The sequence below is a fragment of the Cetorhinus maximus genome, chromosome 7 (assembly GCF_964194155.1).
Source record: "Cetorhinus maximus chromosome 7, sCetMax3.hap1.1, whole genome shotgun sequence".
In the NCBI taxonomy this organism is placed as follows: Eukaryota; Metazoa; Chordata; class Chondrichthyes; order Lamniformes; family Cetorhinidae; genus Cetorhinus; species Cetorhinus maximus.
In genome coordinates, this window is record NC_135885.1 from 49,642,036 (window position 1) to 49,661,914 (window position 19,879).

At 42.0% G+C, this 19,879-nt stretch overlaps 1 protein-coding gene across 1 annotated transcript in view; it reads left to right on the forward strand.

The window, feature by feature from the left end:
- The window catches only part of cryl1 (crystallin, lambda 1), a 98,819-nt gene that overhangs the window by 42,567 nt on the left and 36,373 nt on the right, over positions 1-19,879 (forward strand). Inside the window, exon 4 of the mRNA XM_078545469.1 lies at positions 19,537-19,698. Within this exon, the coding sequence (XP_078401595.1) occupies positions 19,537-19,698 (162 nt within the window). The remainder of the gene's footprint in view (positions 1-19,536; positions 19,699-19,879) is intronic.

Genomic DNA, 19,879 nt, shown 5'->3' on the forward strand with positions numbered 1-19,879 from the left:
TGATTCTATCAAGTCACTCTGTAATGGACATTGAGCCTCCACCCAGAGTACGTTCTTAGCACTTGATACCCTTGATGTCTCTTCCAAATGGTGTTCATCAACATGGAAGAGTATTGATTCATCAGCTGAGGGAGGGTAGTAGGTGATTATCAACAAGTGTTTCCCTGCCCACATTTGACCTGATGCTATGACAGTTCATAGAAAGAGAAAATAGGAGTAGGTCATTCAGGACTTCGAGCCTGCTCCTCCATTCAATATGATCAAGGCTGATCCTCTATCTCAACGCCATACTCCTGCTCTCTCCCCATACCCCTTGACACCTTTAGAGTCCAGAAATCTATCTGTTTCCTTCTTAAATATATTCAGTGACTTAGCCTCCACAGTATTCTGTGATAGAGAATTCCATAGGTTCACCACCCAATACCATTCATGACTGCATGTGGCAGGACTGCTGTTCTTTGATCTGATTCATTGGTTGTGGGACTGCTTAGCTCTGTCCATAGAAGAAGAAGTTTCTCCTGATCTTAGTCCTAAATGGCCTACCCTGTATCCTGAGACTGTGACCCCTTCTTCCAGAGCCTCCAGCCAAAGGAAACATCATTCCTGCATCCAGTCTGTCCAACCCTGTCAGAATTGTATACGTTTCAATGAGATCCCCTCTCATTCTTCTAAACTCCAGTGAATACAGGCCTAGTTGGCCCAATCTCTCCCCATTAGATAATCCTGCCATCCCTGGAATTAATCTGTGGGTGTTATGAATGAGTTTTAGCTTTAATGTTTAAGTTTGACTTGTATTTCTGTATGTGTGTGTTAAAAGGTCAAATTGAGTTTTAGTTTCACTTTAAAAGGTGCCTGCATTTCTAATGAGAGTTTACGACTGTTGCAGTTAAGTTAAACAAACAAGAGTAGAGAAACTGGGCTGTTGCCTAGCAACAGGATCCAGAGAGGTAGGTCCCTCCCACAGACACAGAAGAAATTAGAAACAATAGTTTGATTTGGAAGCTGTTTGAGTTCAGTTGGATTTGAAAGTAGCTGCCAGGAGAGACTGGAGCAAAGGGGACAGATAGCCAGTCCCAAGCTAAAGAAAAGAACCTAGGGTAGTGGAACAGGAGAAAGTCCCAAGAAGACCTTCTAGTCAAAGGAAGCAAAAGAACTGGGAAACGGTCCTGTTAAGTGACGTTAAGAGTGAGGGGCAGAGAGAAGCCTCCCAAGCTGCAGATTTAAAGAGAAAAAAACTGCAGAAAGCAGATTTAAAGTGAGAACAGCTTGCAAGAGGCCAGAAAGTCCAAAGGCTGAAGGTCTGTAAGTGTTTGCTATGGGCATGTGAAGCAGTGGTGTACTGTTGACAGCTGAGTCGGTGAGAGAGTGAGTGTGGATGAAAGCTTGAATGCATGTGGTGGCAAGGGGAGAGGAACGTCGGAAGGCGAGTTTGAAACCCTGGAGGTGAACTCTTGAGAAAGGCGTCTGAGAGAAAGCGTCAGTTTGGGAGAAGATTCCAAAGCGAACCCTTCGAGAATGGATATTGGAAACCCTCGTGTGAAAGAGGGAGTTCAGTGAGACTGGTTGGCTCACGGTGTGACAAGCGTCTGGGGGGAATTGAGGAGAGGTCCAAAGCATCTGTCTGGGGTGGCATCTGTCACTTGGTTTCAGAATGTGGTGTGCCTGACCACAGGTTGCCTATTGGTTTACATGGACTGTACTTACTGTGAGCATTAGAGTATAAGATAGCTTTTGTGACTTGTATTATCCTTACAAATCTGTATATATCTGTAAATGTATAGTTGTGAATGAAGGAGTATTGCAATATAGTTCATTTTTTCTTGCTTAATAAATGTTTTATGCTTTTGTTAAAAGCTAATTATCTGACTCAGGTGACTCTGTTTGGTAGCCCCTCTCCACGTATCTAAATGAACAAATAAAAGTTAGGATCTATCAGGCTGGGCTCCACCCTGGGATCAGGCTTGCCTAGTGGTAGCCTCAACTGGGGATCATCACACCTCAAAAGAACTCCAGTGGATTTGTCAAACATCATTTTCCCTTTCATAAATCCATGTTGACTTTGCTTAATCCCATTGATTTTTTTTTTGTGTCCTGTTATCACACCCTTTATAATAAACTCTAGCATTTTCCCTACTACTGATGTTAGGCTAACCGGTCTGTAATTCCCTGTTTTCTCCCTCCTTTTTTCAGATGGTGCAGTTACATCTGCAACCTTCTCCCAACCCAAAGAACAACTTTTAGTTAGTTGCCAAATTAAAGAAAGATTAGACTTTAGATAGGAGTTAATCCTTAAAAGTCCCTCTGTCACCAAACTCCAATTTAGGCACTGTAATGCAGCCCCAACCAGCATCAATGTTGAGGACTCCCAGGGCCACTCTTTTGTGACTCTATACCATGCTGCTGCCACTTTTGGTGGGTCTGTCCTGCTGGTGGGACAAGGATATCCATAGGGATGTTGGCTGAAATGTATAATTCCCTTTGTATGACTGTGTCAGGCTGTTGCTTTATTAGCCTGTTGGACAGCTCTCCTAATATTGTCACAAATCCCCAGATTAAGTTAATAATCCATTTATGCTCATGCTTGTTTAGTTAATGCCTGCTGATTGTATTTGCATCTAGATATGTATTCATATTGCAAGTACAACTTAATGCTTTTAAAGGTGTCCCACTTGTCCTCTACTAGATTGTTGTTGAACAAACTCTCCTAATCACAAGTTCGGTTTCCTGTATTTTAAGTGATTAAAAATACCTGGTCTAGAAAAGCACTGCCTCCTATGGCTTCACTGATGCCCAGGATCATGAAGCAGTCATGCATTTCATTTACCAGACCCAACTCTTAAAACTTTGATATTCTCAATTTATATTTGGATGATTTGAATTCTCTGGGTAAAATAACTTAACTGTTTTCATATGCCATTCCTATCTTCAGTTTTACTTCTAACTTTGCGGTCTGGAGTTTTTTCAGAATTTCCTATAAATTTTCACCCAAAGAAATGCATAATAGGAGCCTAATGCTGGTTTTTGGCACATAATGTTGAGAAGATTCAGGCATAAATGACTTCTATTTTCACTCAATGCCCAAATTTCTTTGATACTCTGTGCCGGTACTTTGAAACACACATGGAGATTCTGCCCTGCTCGTGAATATAGGTCCTTCCTCATTTGAAAGACCGGAAACCAAGAATTTCCTGCGATTATGTTGGTTTAAAATGGGTGTAAATTTTTAACACAGCGGCACCCAAAGTCATTCAATAAAATCAGTCAATAAATTTGGAATATAAACTAGACTTAGTAATAGTGATCATGAAACTATCACCAGTTGTTGTAAAAAAAAAACTCATCTGGTTCACTAATATCCTTTAGGGAAGGAAATCTGCCATCCATACCTGGTCTGGTGTACATGTGACTCCAGACCCCCACAATGTGATTGACTCTTAACTGCCCTCTGAAATGGCCTAGCAAGCCACTCAGTTCAAGGGCAATTAGGAATGGGCAACAAATGCTGGCTTCCCCAGTGATGCTCACCGCCCATGGAAGAAAGAAAAAATGACCATCAACATTTGGGTTCTCTGAGTCAAACTCAGGATACTGGTTGGCAGAGAGAGCGTTTACAGTCACGGGGAATTTTGATTCAGTTGGGAGGTGAGAGTTGGGGAGATTGAGGGCAGGTCCAGTCTGAGGTAGGAATATTCGAAAGTTTTGTAGAGCCAGTCATGGGATCTGATGGAATCTCTAAGGATGATGGGGGGAGGGTCTAAGATCAGAAGAGGAATCTTGACGGCGATAGGGATATGCTCAGGAGAGAGATGGCATGTCCACTTCAATGATGACAGGGTCCAGGGTGATGGGGGAGGTTCAAGAATTAGAGGGAAAGTGCACAGTGGGAGGGTTGAGAATGACGGGGACAAAGTTGACAGTGGTGCAGAGAGTGGAGGATCACTGGTTGCAAATCGAGCATTACTGGCCATGTCTAAAAACTTATTTATAACTGCTCAGATCCAAGTGGGAGACCAGTGTGGGGTGGGTAGAGAGGAGTAGAAGTTCCCTCTGCTCAGCAATTGTATGGCTGAACCTCATGGCCTTTTTCACACAGTTCACTTGGTTGAATACTTATGGGTCTCATGCGCTCAATATTCTTACAACCTTGAGAGCAGGAGGGGTAGATGCAACAAAGGAGGGCTCTTGCTGGTCGTCAACTGAGGCACAAGGCAGCACCAGAGGAGGGGAGTGGTCAGAAGGCAGGGAAGGCAAAGGAGAACATGGTCACTGACTCAGCAGCGTGTCTTCAGGACACAAACAAACTACCTCCATATGTCGGGAGGTAATGGGCTAGGGAAGTCCTGGGAGCAGTCACTGTGATTGCTGGATTCTGCAACAAGACCTGCAGCCACGTGGATTTGTTGGTAATCCATGCCTGTGGCCCTCAAGCACTCAACATTTTCGCCACTGGCTGCTTCCTGGGCTCCACAAGCAACATGTGGCATCTTGCAGGCTGCCACACACAGGCGCATCATAGAGGTGACCAATGCCCTCTTCATCGTGCTAATGGGTTCATCAAGTTCATCACAGATGAGAACCAGGGTGCAATGGGCTTTGTGGCCACCGCTCGTTTCCCTAGAGTGCAAGGAGTAATTGACTGCACTCGTTGCCATTAGATCTTCCTGGGAACAGCCAGCAGCATACATGAATTGTAAGGGATTCCACTTTCTAAACATGCAACTGGTTTGCAACCACAGGCAAAGGAACATGCAAGTCTGTGTTTGTTTCCCAAGGAACTCTCATGACTCGCTATATCTTGCAGATCTTGCAGCTTCTGGAGTTTTTTCAAGGCCCCAGCCCAGATTGACAACTAGACCCTAGGTGACAAGGGCTATCCCCTCTGGAACTTAAACAAAAATTGCTGGAAAAACTCAGCAGGTCTGATAGCATCTGTGGACAGAAAGACAGAGTTAAAGTTTTGAGTCCAGATGACTCTTCAGAACTAAAGAGTAGTAGAAATGTGGTGAAGTATATACTGTTTAAGAGGGGTGGAATAGCTGATGCTGGATAGAAGGCCAGTGATAGGTGGAGGCAAAGGAGAGATTGCACAAGATGTCATAAACAAAAAATCGAAGGGGTGTTGATGGTGGTGATACTAGCTAAAGGAGGTGACATTAAGAGTAGAAAGCAGGATGAGCAAGTGACAGATGGCCCTAGTGGGGGTAGGGTGTGGGGAGGGGACAGTGTGGGAGAAAAGATCAAAATAGGCTAAAAGGTGGGGATAAAACAATGAATGGAAATAAATTTTTAAAATAATAATAGAAATAGGTGGGAAAAAATGCATATATAAAAATTTAAAAATAAATATATGATAAAAGGGGATCAAAAAGGGGTGGGGATGGAGGAGAAAATTCATGATCTGAAGTTGTTGAACTCAGTGTTAAGTCCGGAAGGCTGTAAAGTGCCTAATTGGAAGATGAGGTGCTGTTCCTCCAGTTTGTGTTGAGCTTCACTGGAACTTTGCAGCTCTGGACCTGGTTGAGGATACCAGTGAGGCAACCCACAGCGCAGCGGAAAAGCACTACAATGAAGCTCAGACCTCCACTAAAGCCATCATCGAACAGACTGTTGGCGTGTTGAAAATGAGCTTCTGCTGCCTTGTCAAGTCTGGAGGGCCTTAGCAATACAAACCACACAGGGTTTCACAGATAGTCGTGGCACCCTGTGCACTGCACTGCGCAACGTCGCCATGCAATGCAATGGACCCTTGCATCAGGATGTCTGGGAGGAGCAACACTCCTTGGATGAGGATGAGTGGGATGAGCCTGAGGAAGTGGATATGAATGTGCATGAACCTTTAATGGTTGCCAGTGCTATAGAGAGAAATGCCAGAGAACCCAGGGACAATCTCATATGCATGAGATTTGTCCAAGATTGAGGGACCTACATGACCATTATTCCATTGCTGGGGCAGGTTTTCCTGCTTGAGGTGTCTACCAACCCCTGTCAGCCTCCCCTTGAGGAGCTACCTCTGAACCTGCATCCTCTACCACCTAGAATAGCTAGGAGAGTGGACCTCTGTCTTACACACTTGCTTTAGAAGGCTGTTACGCAAGACAACTGATCCATCAATGGTCATAAATCAAGCAGCCTGCATCGGTCAAGATTTCAGAACCTGCTGCAGGCCCTTGAACTCACAAGGCAGTTCAGTTGTCCCTGACACTATGCGTATTGGAGTGTCTGCAGAGCCCACATGTTCCTCTGGGTCCCACAAACTGGCGAACATTTAAATGGACACACAATCATTGAATAAAGATAGATTGCAAACACACATCACCATAGTCTTCTACATAATACAGGAGATGTCTAATATTCCCCTGCAGCCTTTAATGAGTGCCAACCATGAGGCATAACAATATAGTTAGGTCCCAAAAAGGATAATGATGCACAAATGAATAAAATAAAAACAATACATTGTGCAACATTTACATGTGACAGAGTGAATTGCATAAAAACACCAGTGCCACTTTTATGCTCTCAAATTCTTAAATTTTCTCTTCCTACCACTATGCCTTAGTATAAGCCAGACATCAGTAACTGAGGTGAAGGCAAGCTACTAAGTGTGATGCACCGTTTCCTGCGATGGCTTTGGTGTGCATCCTCGGATATCTGGGGCTTTCAGGGCTCTGTCCTATTGGGGGTGTCCTGAATGGGTTCAGGGGCAATCTCCTTGGCCACACAGTGGCAGAGGGGATGAGAGGATGCTCATCCTGGGCATGCCTTGAGACAAAGTCCCCTGGGGCAACTGGCACAGCTACTCCTCCAACTGGTTGCTCAATGGCACCTCCCTGTCATCCTGAGAAGGGGCACCTAGAGGGAGGTCCAGATCATAGTGAAAGGATTCGAGTACAGGAGCAGGGACGTCTTGCTGCAATTATACAGGGCCTTGGTGAGACCGCACCTGGAATATTGTGTGCAGTTTTGGTCTCCTTATCTGAGGAAGGATGTTCTTGCTATAGAGGGAGTGCAGCGAAGGTTTACCAGACTGATTCCTGGGATGGTGGGACTGACATATTGAGGAGTGATTGAGTTGGTTAGGATTATATTTGCTGGAGTTCAGAAGAATGAGGGGGAATCTCATAGAAACCTATAAAATTCTAACAGGACTAGGCAGGGTAGATGCAGGAAGGATGTTCCTGATGATGGGGGAGTCCAGAACCAGGGGTCACAGTCTGAGGATACGGGGTAGACCATTTAGGATTGAGATGAGAAATTTCTCCTCCCAGAGAGTGTGCGCCTTTGGAATTAGCTACCACTGAAAGTAGTTGAGGCCAAAACATTGTATGTTTTCAAGAAGGAGTTAGATATAGCTCTTGGGGCGAAGGGGATCAAAAGATATGGGGAGAAAGCGGGAGCAGGCTATTGAGTTGGATGATCAGCCATGATCATGAGGAATGGCAGAGCAGGCTCGAAGGGCTGAATGGTCTACTCCTATTTTCTATGTTTCTATCTCTGCATTAAATTTGATCTGCCATTAGTCTGCTTGTTCCACCAACCTGTGTCCTTTTGAACTTTTAACACTATCCTCCACACAGTACTCAGTACTTCCAAGTTTTGTCATCTGCAACTTTTAAAATTGTGCCTTGTATACCAAAGTCTAGGTCATTATATCAAGAATAGCAGGGGTCCAAACACTGACCCCTGGGGAACTCCACCATAAATCTTCCTCCAGTCCAAAAAACAACCATTCACCACTATTTTTCCTGTCACTCAGTCAATTGCTATTGTTCCTTTTATTCCATCAACTCTAACTTTGTTCACAAGTCCATTGTGTGCACTTTATTGAGGCTTTTGGAGGTCCATGTACACCACATAGTTGCATGACTTTCATAAACCCTCTGTTAGTAAGTAACTAATTAGCCATAGTCCACAAAAGGCCATAGGCATCTCTCTCCACTAGCAGGAGACAGAGAATTGGTTATATATAGCTTGAAGGGGCTGCTCTGCAAGCATGGGGCAAGGTGAGGAGGCAGGCCTCCATGAACTACCACAGCTGGCACCCTCATCAACAAACTAGATTAATTTAGTTAAACATGATTTAGCCTTAACAAATCTATCCTAGCTTTCCTTAATTAATTCACATTTGTCCAAGTGACTGTTAATTTTTGTCCTGAATTAACTCTTTCTAAAAGCTTCCCCATCACTGAGGTTAAACTGACTGACTTGTTGTTGCTGGACTTATCTTTGCACCGTTTTTTGGGCAAGCATTTGCAATTCTCCAGTCCTCTGGCACCATCTCGTATTTAAGGAGGATTGGAAAATCGGTTCCGAAGAAGAATTGGATTCGAAACGTTAACTCGGTTTCTCTCTCCACAGATGCTGCCAGAACTACTGAGTATTTTCGGTATTTTCTATTCTTATTTTGGAAAATTATGGCCAGTGCCTCCGCAGTTTCCATTCTTACTTCCCTCAGTATTCTTGGATGCATCTCATCCGGTGATATTGCTTTAGTATTTTTCGGAACCTCAATTGTATTCTGCAGTGTTTCATACAATTTATGCTGATATGCAGCACACTTGAACAAAGGGATGAGGGCCAACCGAGTGACACTCTCTAGTAATCAATCATGAACAATTCTAAATGCTACAGGAGCTAAGACAGTCGCTTCTTAGTTTTGGATGTTCTCCTGTGGTTTACTCTCCATTTTGAATGTTTTCATTCATGTTTTTCCATCTTTTCCTCATGTAGCCTGCCTAAAACCATTTACAATAACTGAACAGAGAAGAGAGCAGCAATTCTGATGAGTTCAGTACTGAAAGAGGAAAAGTGATTTTTTGGACCTCTTGGAACTGAATTTTGATCCATGATAGATTTCATGTAGGCATTAACTTTGCCTCTGAAGAATCAGAGACAATGCAACGATCGCAAAAGCCTATCTTTTGACTATTGAAAAGGCCAGTCAAGTTATTTGATTTTGTTCTTTTCTTGGATGTTTTAATAGGGCAAGGATATTGCAGAGCCCAAAAGCTTACAATACTAAATAAAAATGACTTGGCAAGGATTTTCAGGAATGGTAAAGGAACATCCTGGAATGGAACCAGGAAAGCATTTCCAAATCAAAAACAGAAATACCTGGAAAAACTCAGCAGGTCTGGCAGCATCGGCGGAGAAGAGAACTTTGCTCTTCTCCACCGATGCTGCTAACTTTGCTCTTCTCCGCCGATGCTGCCAGACCTGCTGAGTTTTTCCAGGTATTTCTGTTTTTGTTTTGGATTTCCAGCATCCGCAGTTTTTTGTTTTTATCTAAGCATTTCCAAATGCCTGCCCTCAATGGCAATGTTTATTGGTTAATGAAGAGTAGTGTTTAGTATACCTTTGTTAGGTGTGATACCTATTGCATTGGGAAGCATTGAGTGGAAACAATTTCCAAATGATGCTGTCAAAATCTAGTACAGGCAAACTGAGGCCATAAACTGAAAAACATTAATTGAAAGCCCATGGTAGCTGACATTGTGTCATGAAGAAATTAATGTCTATAATGTTATTGGAAATTATTTTTAAATTGGACTTGTTGTAGGTTCTGTGTCTATGTGTGTGTGTGTCTGTTTGTGGCTTAATTGGATTAAAGCCAGCTCACCTGGGTGCTTTGACGTATAGTAGTTGAGATGTTAATTAGATAAGCTTAAGGATAGAAGGTAAAGAGTACATTTGCATTTGTTGAATAAACCATTCAAAAGAATGGATAAAATCTTGCACCTAGCTGGGAGACACCAAGCAACGTGTTTATATTACTAATAAAACTAATAAAAGGATTATTGTTAGGAGAGGTAAAATTTTTTAAAACCTAGTAATACAATGGAAAAGTTATATTCAAAGGGAAAGCTAGGTATAAACCGAAAGGAGTTTGAGTCAGAGGCATTCAAGATCTAACCAGCCTGTAAGCTTAGGACTGTGTCTGCAAAGGAACCTCATTTTGAATTTGTAACGTGAAATGTGCTTTGCCTGGTGTCTGTTTAAAGTCTATGGGTTATTGTTGCCTTGGTGAATATTTACCTGGGAGTGATTAATTTGGGGATTTGTTTAAAGGTTATTATGGTAGTAATTTGTAGACGTGTAGGTGTTCATATTTGTTAAATTAATAAATGTTTAATTTAGTTTTATATAAAAAAAACCTCTTGAGGCTTGGTGGTTTTACATTTGAATTCAGAGCTGCATCTCAAACATACCAATTGAAAATATAGGTTATGACAGTTGTTCAAGTTTCCCTCTGGGATTTAAACAACTCAGCATTTACCAACTGCTGTGTCATAACACATTGTCTATCATATTTTGTTGAAAATTACCTGGGGGCAAAATCTACTTTAGTACTACTTGCAATGAATGAATGAATGGCCAGCAGCTCTGCTGCACTCCATATGAAATGATCAGTGCTAAATATACATTGTGATTGATACTTGTAGCATTTAAATCACAACAAAACTGGAGGTAAAAATCTACTTTGAGTTTTTCTATCCACTCAAACCTATTTGTCTGACTGCAAATTTCTTCAAGTTGTAAAAGCAGAAAAATAATCATGTCAACACTGTAAGGAAATGTTGTTTTGCCCTAAAATATATAAATTTGTTAAATTTGTGCCATTGTGATTTTTTATTTTAAATTGCTTTTGCAATATGCACACACAAGCACCACTGTTGTTGATTGTTAAAGGTTCAAACGATGCAACTTAATATTTCCTTTATCTTTTTCTAGGAACCCTTACCCTAATAATGTGGTAAATGGTTGTATGAATTCTATACTGATGGAAAGATATCAATCGATTCTCTCTTGTTGGTAGCTAGAGGTTATAAGCTCTTGCTTCTGAACATTGATAGCCAAGTTATGTTTGTTTTTGCAAAGGCTTATGCAATTTAACACTCCCCTGTAAAAGGTTTTAAATCAACAGCTTCTAAATTCTTTCAGATAATCAGATATATTGATGCTAGAATGCATAGCTAGTGAGTTGTGAGGGCCTATGAGAATGTTTTGGTGGTTTGCACTGAAAACATTTGTGAATCAGTTATCTTTTTTATTGGTTATTCACATGACAGCAAATGCAGCCTGTTTCTAGCTTTTGACAACAAATTTAGCCCAATGTCTTGCAATATGCACATTCATAATTCCAAGCAAAAGAAAAATTCAGAACTGGAATTTACGTTCCCCTGCTGGCGTGTTTGAAGGCAGGAGGGCTTGTAAAATCCAGCACATGGCCTGCTGCTGGTTTCCCACCTACACCTGACCTGCCTCAAATTTTAGAGGGGAGTGGAAGCTTTGGGCAGCCTACATATCTTTGGGCCTAGTGACCAATTAATGGCCATTTGAGTGTGTCATCCTGTCCCCCCACCCCCCACCTCCGGCTGCAATTTAACTTGCAGCGGGGAGGCCTATGCAAGTGGGTAGCCCGCAGCTTTTACTGGTCAGGCTGTTGTCGGGCAAGGAGGGGGGACCTCCTTGGGGTGGCCCTGTGCCCAGCGGAGGTACACCCTCCGCCCGTGGCGCCTCAGACCCACCCCTCCCCTCCACCCCCCTCACTTGGGCCTGCCAGACAGGCCCCACCAATATTCTGGATTTGCCTTCAGCTGGAACTCCATAATCTCCTCCTTTGGGGACTGGCTTTAGTCCCGGCAGTGGCCACCACCCAAACCTGGCGCTGCTGGAACTACAGAGCAGCCAACCAATCAATTTGGCTGGCAGCTCTCTAAGGCGGGACTTTCTCCTCAGATTGGGGCGGTTGTCTCACCCTGAGCCAATTAGTGTCCCCTTGAGTGTAAAATGGCTGTGGAGTAGCCAGCTTTCTCATGGGTCTGCTCCCGACCAACTTTTTAGTGAGGGGTGGGCGGGGGTGTGTGTGTGTGCAAGGAACATGGCGCCTCATAAAGTGCAGTCTAAGATCTCAAATGGACGCATTTGAATTTCTTGATTCTTTGAAGAATGTAATTCTTTTTACTTCCGCACAGGTTGTTGAGCTTTGTAGCAGCTTATGTTTCTTACTATGCAGGCAAGGTAGTACAACTTATGCCTAAAATGTATAACTGCTTCCATATGATACTTTTGCATTAAAGCAAAAGCAGTTAGAAAGTGAAAGTATAGTTTGCGAACCAGGTCCGTGATCTGACTCTCACTAAAGGATGAGTACATGGCACTCTAGTATATAGTCTTCATTGGGTGATGACCTTTACTTGGTACAAAATCATATTTTAAAAGTGCTCAGCCAACCTGCAATCTGTGCACTGTGGCAATATCCAAGCAGGTGTGCTGAGCTTTATTGTTGCTGAATTCAGTGCAAGTCACAAGTGTCACTCCAATCTGGCAACTGAGCATTACAAGAGCAGCTGAGGTAAAACTGATCCTAAGAAATAACTGTTCTGAGATTGAGTCCTTCTGTCCTGGATGTTAGACGTGGGACTTGGCTGTTGGACAGACTGTAGACATACTCATGCGTAACATTTGTCTGTTAGTATGACTTCTAAACAGGTTACAGTGTAGGTATGTAACACTTAGATATGATTCCAACCCCTCTCCCTCTCTCTCTCTCTCTCTCTCAAGTCTAACACATGACTGACTAGTGTCAGTGGTACGTCATCATCTACGTCATATATTAGCATATCCTATCTTTTAACCCTTTACACTACAAAAACAATAGCAATTCTGCTGCCATATGAATTGTCACTACAACGGAAGTTCCATGTAACTTGATTACAGAGCCTTAACATTTAATGTAGCTGGAGCCAAGGATTTTTGGTAATCTAAGCAGCTGCCTTGTTTGCTAGCAAAATCTTGGGTAAACCGATAATGAATAAGAAGAGGTTAGATGATTGAGTATTAGAACTTGTTACTGTTATTTGACTGGCCTACCAGGAAAAAGTTAATTTATGTGCTCGTGTTTTGGCCATATCATTGGCCAATATGCAACAGTTCTTTCTTGCAACACCTGCAAAGCATCTACATGGTGTACTTTACATGCTTTCACAAAGCTGTTTTTATCTGACAACTCATGACAGTAAGCACTTTGTTGTGGTGCTCTAGTATGGCTTTGGCATTAAATTGTAGAGAATCACACCTCTTTTTTTTAAACCACTTTGCTGCAATTTATGAATATTTGGAGGGTAAATTCATAAGGAAAATGTTAGATTGCATTCTACTACAGTAAATGACTGAAGAGTGCCAGTGTCATGAATCTTAGTTTTTTTGTGATGCGTTAAAACAAAAGTGTAACATCACCTCGTATTACCCTCTATTATCAGAAATGGGTTCTAAAAATGTCGCCTCAAAACAGAAATCTTCTGTGAAGGGGAAATTATAGAATTGGCCATCAGAGAACAGCTAGTGTTATGTGTGTTCCTTGGAATCCACACTTTCAGTTAACCTTTTTGCAATAAGTCGATTTTTATAATCTAGGGAATATTTACATTTGGGAATCCAACACTTTGCTGTGTCATTAACCTGCTGGTGACAGGTAATTGAGTTTGTCCAACACCATTCTTTGTCAGTTGTTTCATTTGCCTCTGCACTTAATCAATTTTGGCTCTAGAAATCTTCCTGATGAATGGATTGCTTTTTGAGCTTAAAATTCTTTCAGCTTTAAAATTTTTATTATCAAGTGTCAGCTTTTCTCAGGTCTGTCTTTAAACCTGAAGTTGTTTTCCCCAATCCTTTTGTGTTTTTCTGAATAACCTATTTAGCACAATATCTATCCCTGTGCTGCAGTAATTTTCCTGTGGGTCCTGAGCTGCAGCGAGAGTCTCACAGTAATGTTTTCATTCATCCTTTGTTGTGTCGTGCTATGGCAAGTAGAATAGTGGGGTTGAATTTCCTTCCCTTGTTTATCGGGCTCCCACTATAGCAGGAGTCCTGAGTTCAGCTCTGTGAAAAAAAGTCACAATCTCAGTTGGGAAATCCCACTTCACCATGTAAGGTGTTGAGGAAACCTTTACAATGCCATCAACATGAGAACTGTTAGGACCCCAGTGGGTTTTCTTATGTTGACCTTTCCTATTTTCCCATTCACTCGAGCTCAAATCCCTGAATTTTTCCATCTCACCTCCTGACTTTCTAAGCTCATCTCTTCTGAGAAATACACCTTCTCTCCTGACTCTTTTCCCACTAAGTTATTCTTCTCTTACCCCTATGTTCAGCAGCATCATTAGTGGCTTCCTTTGCTCTGGTAGAGTGTCTCTCCCTTTAATACGATTATTGGTGCACCACTTTCAGAAAATCCACCTTCAACCCATCTGCCCAGCTCTGTCTTCATTTCCCCTTGGCTGCCCGGTTTGAATTTCTTCATTTTGGCTTTTGCCATGCAGCGCTAAGGCTGCCTTGACTAAAATTATGAATGACATCAACTATAGCTGTGACCATGGTGGTATATCCCTCTATTTCGTCCTTGGCCTCTCACCTGCATTTTGACACCATCAACTGTTTAACCTTGTCCGTTACTTACATTTACCGTTGAACCACTCTTAACTATCTGAAAGCAGTCGGTGCACCTATAGCACTAGCTTCTCCAAGAGTTATTGAAGGATCTGACCTTGCCACGCTCCTCTTCATTGCTTATGTGCTTGTTTATATCATCTGTGGGAATTGGACCAGCTTCCACAGTTAGGCTAGTGATACCTGGTTCTTTTCCCCCCTCCTCATTCCATTCCTCTACAACTACTTCCATGTTGTCAGACTGCCTGCCTGACATTGTCATGATGAGCCAGAATTTCTTCCAGCTGAATACTGGGAAGACTGAAGTTATAATTTTTCATCCCCAGCTTAAACTCTACACTCTTCCCACTGGTTCTCCACACATTACAGTTATTAGTTCAGCCAGTTGCAGCCCCCAAGATACCTTGGTGTTCAGTTTGACATCAGCATCCATGGTGCTAAAGCCATGGTGCTTCTATCACCGTTATATTTGACCCCTCTAATGCACACTGTTCTGCTTCCTCATCTTATATTTTCTGTAAACTCCAACTTATCTAAGGCTCAGGCATCTAAATCCTGTCTCCTACAGTAAAGCATTCCTGTTGATCTATATTAGCTGCTCCCCAATCCCTTTCTTTGTCATCACATCCTTCCTCTAGCTTTGTATTTCCTCCCACACCATTCATTCCTATACTGAGCAATGGTGAATTCCTTTATACCCTCCCACCCTGTCATTGACTGCAGAGCCTTCTGCCACCTTAGCCCTTTCTCTGGAACTATCTCCAAAATCCTCAATATCTCCACCTATAAAAGTTGTTTTAAAATTAATCTTTTTGTTAAAGCATTTGGGTAACCTCTCCAAACTCCCCTATCATATTGTCCATTTCTTTAACTTACTGTTCTTGTCTCTTTCTCTCTCACTCCTCCCTTCATCCTAAAGTGCCTGGTGACATATCTGTTAAAGCTTAGGCTTTGAAACAGTTGTTGTTTGGATTGTTCAGTCACTTCATATTTATCCCTTCATCGGCTTTGAGACAGCTTTTTAACAATGTGGTTGCATCCTCAGTGATGACTTGGAGTACATCATACTATGGTTTAGTGTATTGCTTCATGCAGTGCTGCAGTTTTGAGGGTTACATTACCTGTCACTGATTGGAACCGGAATCTGATCAAGGGTACATCCAGGACTACTCCACTGGGCAGAAAACCATGTTGAAGGTGACCAGCTCATGCTCACACTTTATTGTAAAAAGGCAACTGTAACTATTAGCCTTCCCAACAATACTAATTTAAATGGAAAGAAAATTGGACAGCTTCCATATAGGTGGTGATCTACTTTTGCAGATTACTGCTTATGTGAAAAAGACAACATTCCCTCATTAGTTTCTTTGCTTCGTTGTCACGCCAGTCTGCACACTTATTCACTACAGCCTCGAGTGAACGCTTATTTTAGGTTATATGTCTCAATTAGTGAAATATTTTAGGGAAATTAATAAAGTATGTGCTCTTATCCAATGCAGCCATGCAAGGCACTATCCTACCTAAGCAATAAGTGTGAGAAAGAGAAAAACACAAGTAAAGAAATTGTGACCCTTTTCAAGTTGCAGAACTGTTAATGGAGAAAAACCTAATGGTTGATTTATAGAGCTCATTTAGTGGTTAACAATGGTGTAATGTAAATGTTTCACCTTGTTACATTGTAGCCTTGTTTTTCAAGATACATTTTTAATACCAGATAAACCACAACCTCTGCTTGCTCTGACGCACACAGCATTTTACCAGATGAACGTCACAGTTCACCCTTGTAGGACTGCCAGTTCTCAGTTATGCTTTGGGCGTGTTTACAATATTAGTTTTTAATCAACTTCTGAAACGCAAGGTCACACTTTGGAAAGTTCCTTAGCACTTCACTGTAGCTTCAGATTCTCTCAACAAAAACAATAGGCTTAGGCTTTGAAGCAGTTAATTGTAACAGTTAACCTTTAAATGAAATCTGACTTGTTCTAGCCATTTTAATGTAGCACAAAAGAACATAGGAAATTGGAGCAGGAGTAGACCAGTTAGCCCTTGACCCTGCTTCACCATCCAATATGATCATGGCTACTGGTAATCTGCCTTAACTCCACTTTCCTGCCCACTCTTTATATCCCTTGAATTCATGAGATAAAAAAATCTATGGCCTCTCGAGCCTGCTCCTCTATTCATTAGGATTATGACTGATCTATCTCAGCTGTAGCATCCTAAACTATACCCATATCCCTTGATTCCCTTAGTGTCCAAAAATTTGACAATTCCTAAAAAAAAACTAAGCATCTGTGGTAGAGCATTCTAAAGATTCACAACCCTTTGAAGAAACTTCTCCTCATCTTAGTCCTAAATGGCTCACCCTTTATTCTGAAACTGTGGATCCTAATTCTAGACTCCCCAGTCGGGGGAAACATCTTCCCAGCATCCGCCCTGTCGAGCCTCTTAAAAATGTTATATATTTCCATAGATAACCTCGCATTCTTTTCAAATCTACGGAATGTAGACCTGGTCTACTCAATCTCTTCTCATAGAACAATACTCTCATCCCAGGAATCAGCCTAGTGAAATTTTGTTGCACTTCCTCTAAGGCAAATATGACCTTCCTTGGGTAAGGAGACCAAAGCTGTACACAGTACTCCAGGTGTCATCTCACCAAGATCTAATGCTATTGCAGTAAGATTTCTTTATGCTTATACGTCAACCTTTTGTAATAAAGGTTAACATATCATTTGTTTTCCTTAATGCATGCTGTACCTACTTGTGAACTTCTTTTGATTTGTGTACAAGGACACCAAGGTCGCTCTGAATACTAACATTTCCTATTTGCTCATGACTTAAAAAATACTCTTTTCTATTTTTCCTACCAAAGCGGATAGCTTTTCACTAATGCTAATATACTTAAGTCCCTCATTTTCACAACCCTCTTAGTTCCTCATTACTCCTGGATTTTTTTGTTTGCTCTTCTACAGCAAAGACCAAGTAGAATATATTCATTTAATGTCTCTGGTTCAGTTGCCATGTGGGTTCTGGGCTCAAACCTGAATTTCACCTAGACAAGCAAACATCCACCTTGAATAGATTGATGCAGCAAATAGACATGGACTTTGAAGACATCACTTATCTTCTGCAGTCTACTCTCCCACAGATGTGTGAAAGAGTTGAGCCCTAGCCCTATGAGTTTGGCAGTGGCATTTTGGAATTGGCATGTAGCTTCCACTCTCCTGATACTTACGTGCCATTCTCCTGAACCAATACTAAATGGAATGCCAGAAAGACTGCTTTGGCAATAGATGAAGTGCTGCAGTATGCAGTCAGGTCCTCAGTGACTTGACTTCCCAGACTTGGACTCCGTTTCCCATAAAGGCAACAGCAAACTTTCATTGGCTTTGCTGAAGTCAATGAGGGAGCACTTCCTTGGAGTAGTAAAGTTACATTATTGTGTTTGGAAGCAAAGCCAACACCTTTTTTACATTTGCACCTTTGGTCCATAGTTTCTTTGAATGACAGCTTCTTAGTCTGAATGATTAGAAACGCATTGACGTAGAGGATGAATGGTTTCAATGTTCAATGCAGAATCAAGAAATTGATGAAGGGGAAAACATTGGTTCATACTTGAAGGCATTTTTTTGACCCTTCAGGTCAGGGGTTTGAGAAGATCACTAAATGCAGAACATTGCCTTCTCCTGCCCCTCCTTGTAGTTCTCCTTCATCTTCATTCTGTTCTCCCTTCTCTTACAATGCCTAGTCTTGTTGCTATGCCTCAGTGTTGGGACCACAACTTTTCACTTTATACATTAATTATCTAGATGAAGGAACTGAGGGCATCCTGGCTAAGTTTGCAGATGATACAAAGATAGGTGGAGGGACAGGTAGTATTGAGGAGGCAGGGAGGCTGCAGAAGGATTTGGACAGGTTAGGAGAATGGGCAAAGAAGTGGCAGATGGAATACAACGTGGGGAAGTGTGAGGTCATGCACTTTGGTAGGAAGAATAGAGGCATAGACTATTTTCTAAATGGGGAGAGAATTCAGAAATCTGGAATGCAAAGTGAGTTGGGAGTCCTAGTCCAGGATTCTCTTGAGGTTAACTTGCAGGTTGAGTCGGTAGTTAGGAAGGCAAATGCAATGTTGGCATTTATTTCGAGAGGACTAGAATATAAAAGCAGGGATGTGCTGCTGAGGTTTTATAAGGCTGTGGTCAGACCACATTTAGAATATTGTGAGCAATTTTGGGCCCCGTATCTCAGGAAGGATGTTCTGGTCCTGGAGAGGGTCCAGAGGAGGTTCACGAGAACGATCCCAGGAATGAAAGGCTTAACAAAGGAGGAACGTTTGAGGACTCTGCGTCTCTACTCGATGGAGTTTAGAAGGATGAGGGGGGATCTGATTGAAACTTACAGAATACTGAAAGGCCTGGATAGAGTGGACGTGGGGAAGATGTTTCCATTAGTAGGAGAGACTAGGACCCGAGGGCACAGCCTCAGGGTAAAGGGAAGACCCTGAGGAGAAACTTCTTTAGCCAGAGATTGGTGGACCTATGGAATTCATTGCCAAAGAAGGCTGTGGAGGCCAGGTCATTGAGTGTATTTAAGACCGAGATAGATAGGTTCTTGATTGGTAAGGGGATCAAAGGTTACGGGGAGAAGGCAGGAGAATGGGGTTGAGAAACCTGTCAGCCATGATTGAATGGCGGAGCAGACCCGATGGGCCGAATGTCCTAATTTCTGCTCCTATGTCTTATGGTCTTATATTCCTGAGTACCCCCAATAATCTTCAACCCTTTGTTAATCAAGAATCTATCTAGCTCTGCCTTAAAACTCCTTGACCTGCTCCTTTTAACAAGCACCTGAAGAATTCCCTACTTTTCTTTCAATGGTGACATTCTACTTCAAATAGTAAATTAACAGGCGAAGTGGAACAAATCTGATTTTCTAATGATTCAGGATGGTTTCCATAGTATACCCTTAATGATGTCTTCACTCATAGTGTTCATTAGATTATTTTGCTGTACAGCTTTCTAGCTTACTTAACTGCCGCATGCACAATAGGAAGTGATTTTGATTGTATTTCATGTCTTTATGATGCAGGAATGTATTCCTGAAAACTTGGAACTGAAGAGGAAGGTTTTTCAAGACCTCGATGAGCTCATGAATGACCATGTGATTCTCGGCAGTTCTACCTCATGTCTTTTGCCTTCAAAATTGTTCAGTGGTCTTAAGCATGTAAAACAGTGCATTGTGGCCCATCCTGTAAGTATTTATGCAGTGCGTAACAATGATATACTTAGTGTTTGTGTCTAGTTGTTCAAAGATTGGAATTGGTTGAAAATCTACAGAGCATGGTTATCAATCTTTCAGCTTACATACACTTATCAGGATTATGCATCTAAGAATATGTAGAAAAATGTGCTGCCTTGCAAAAACATGTTAT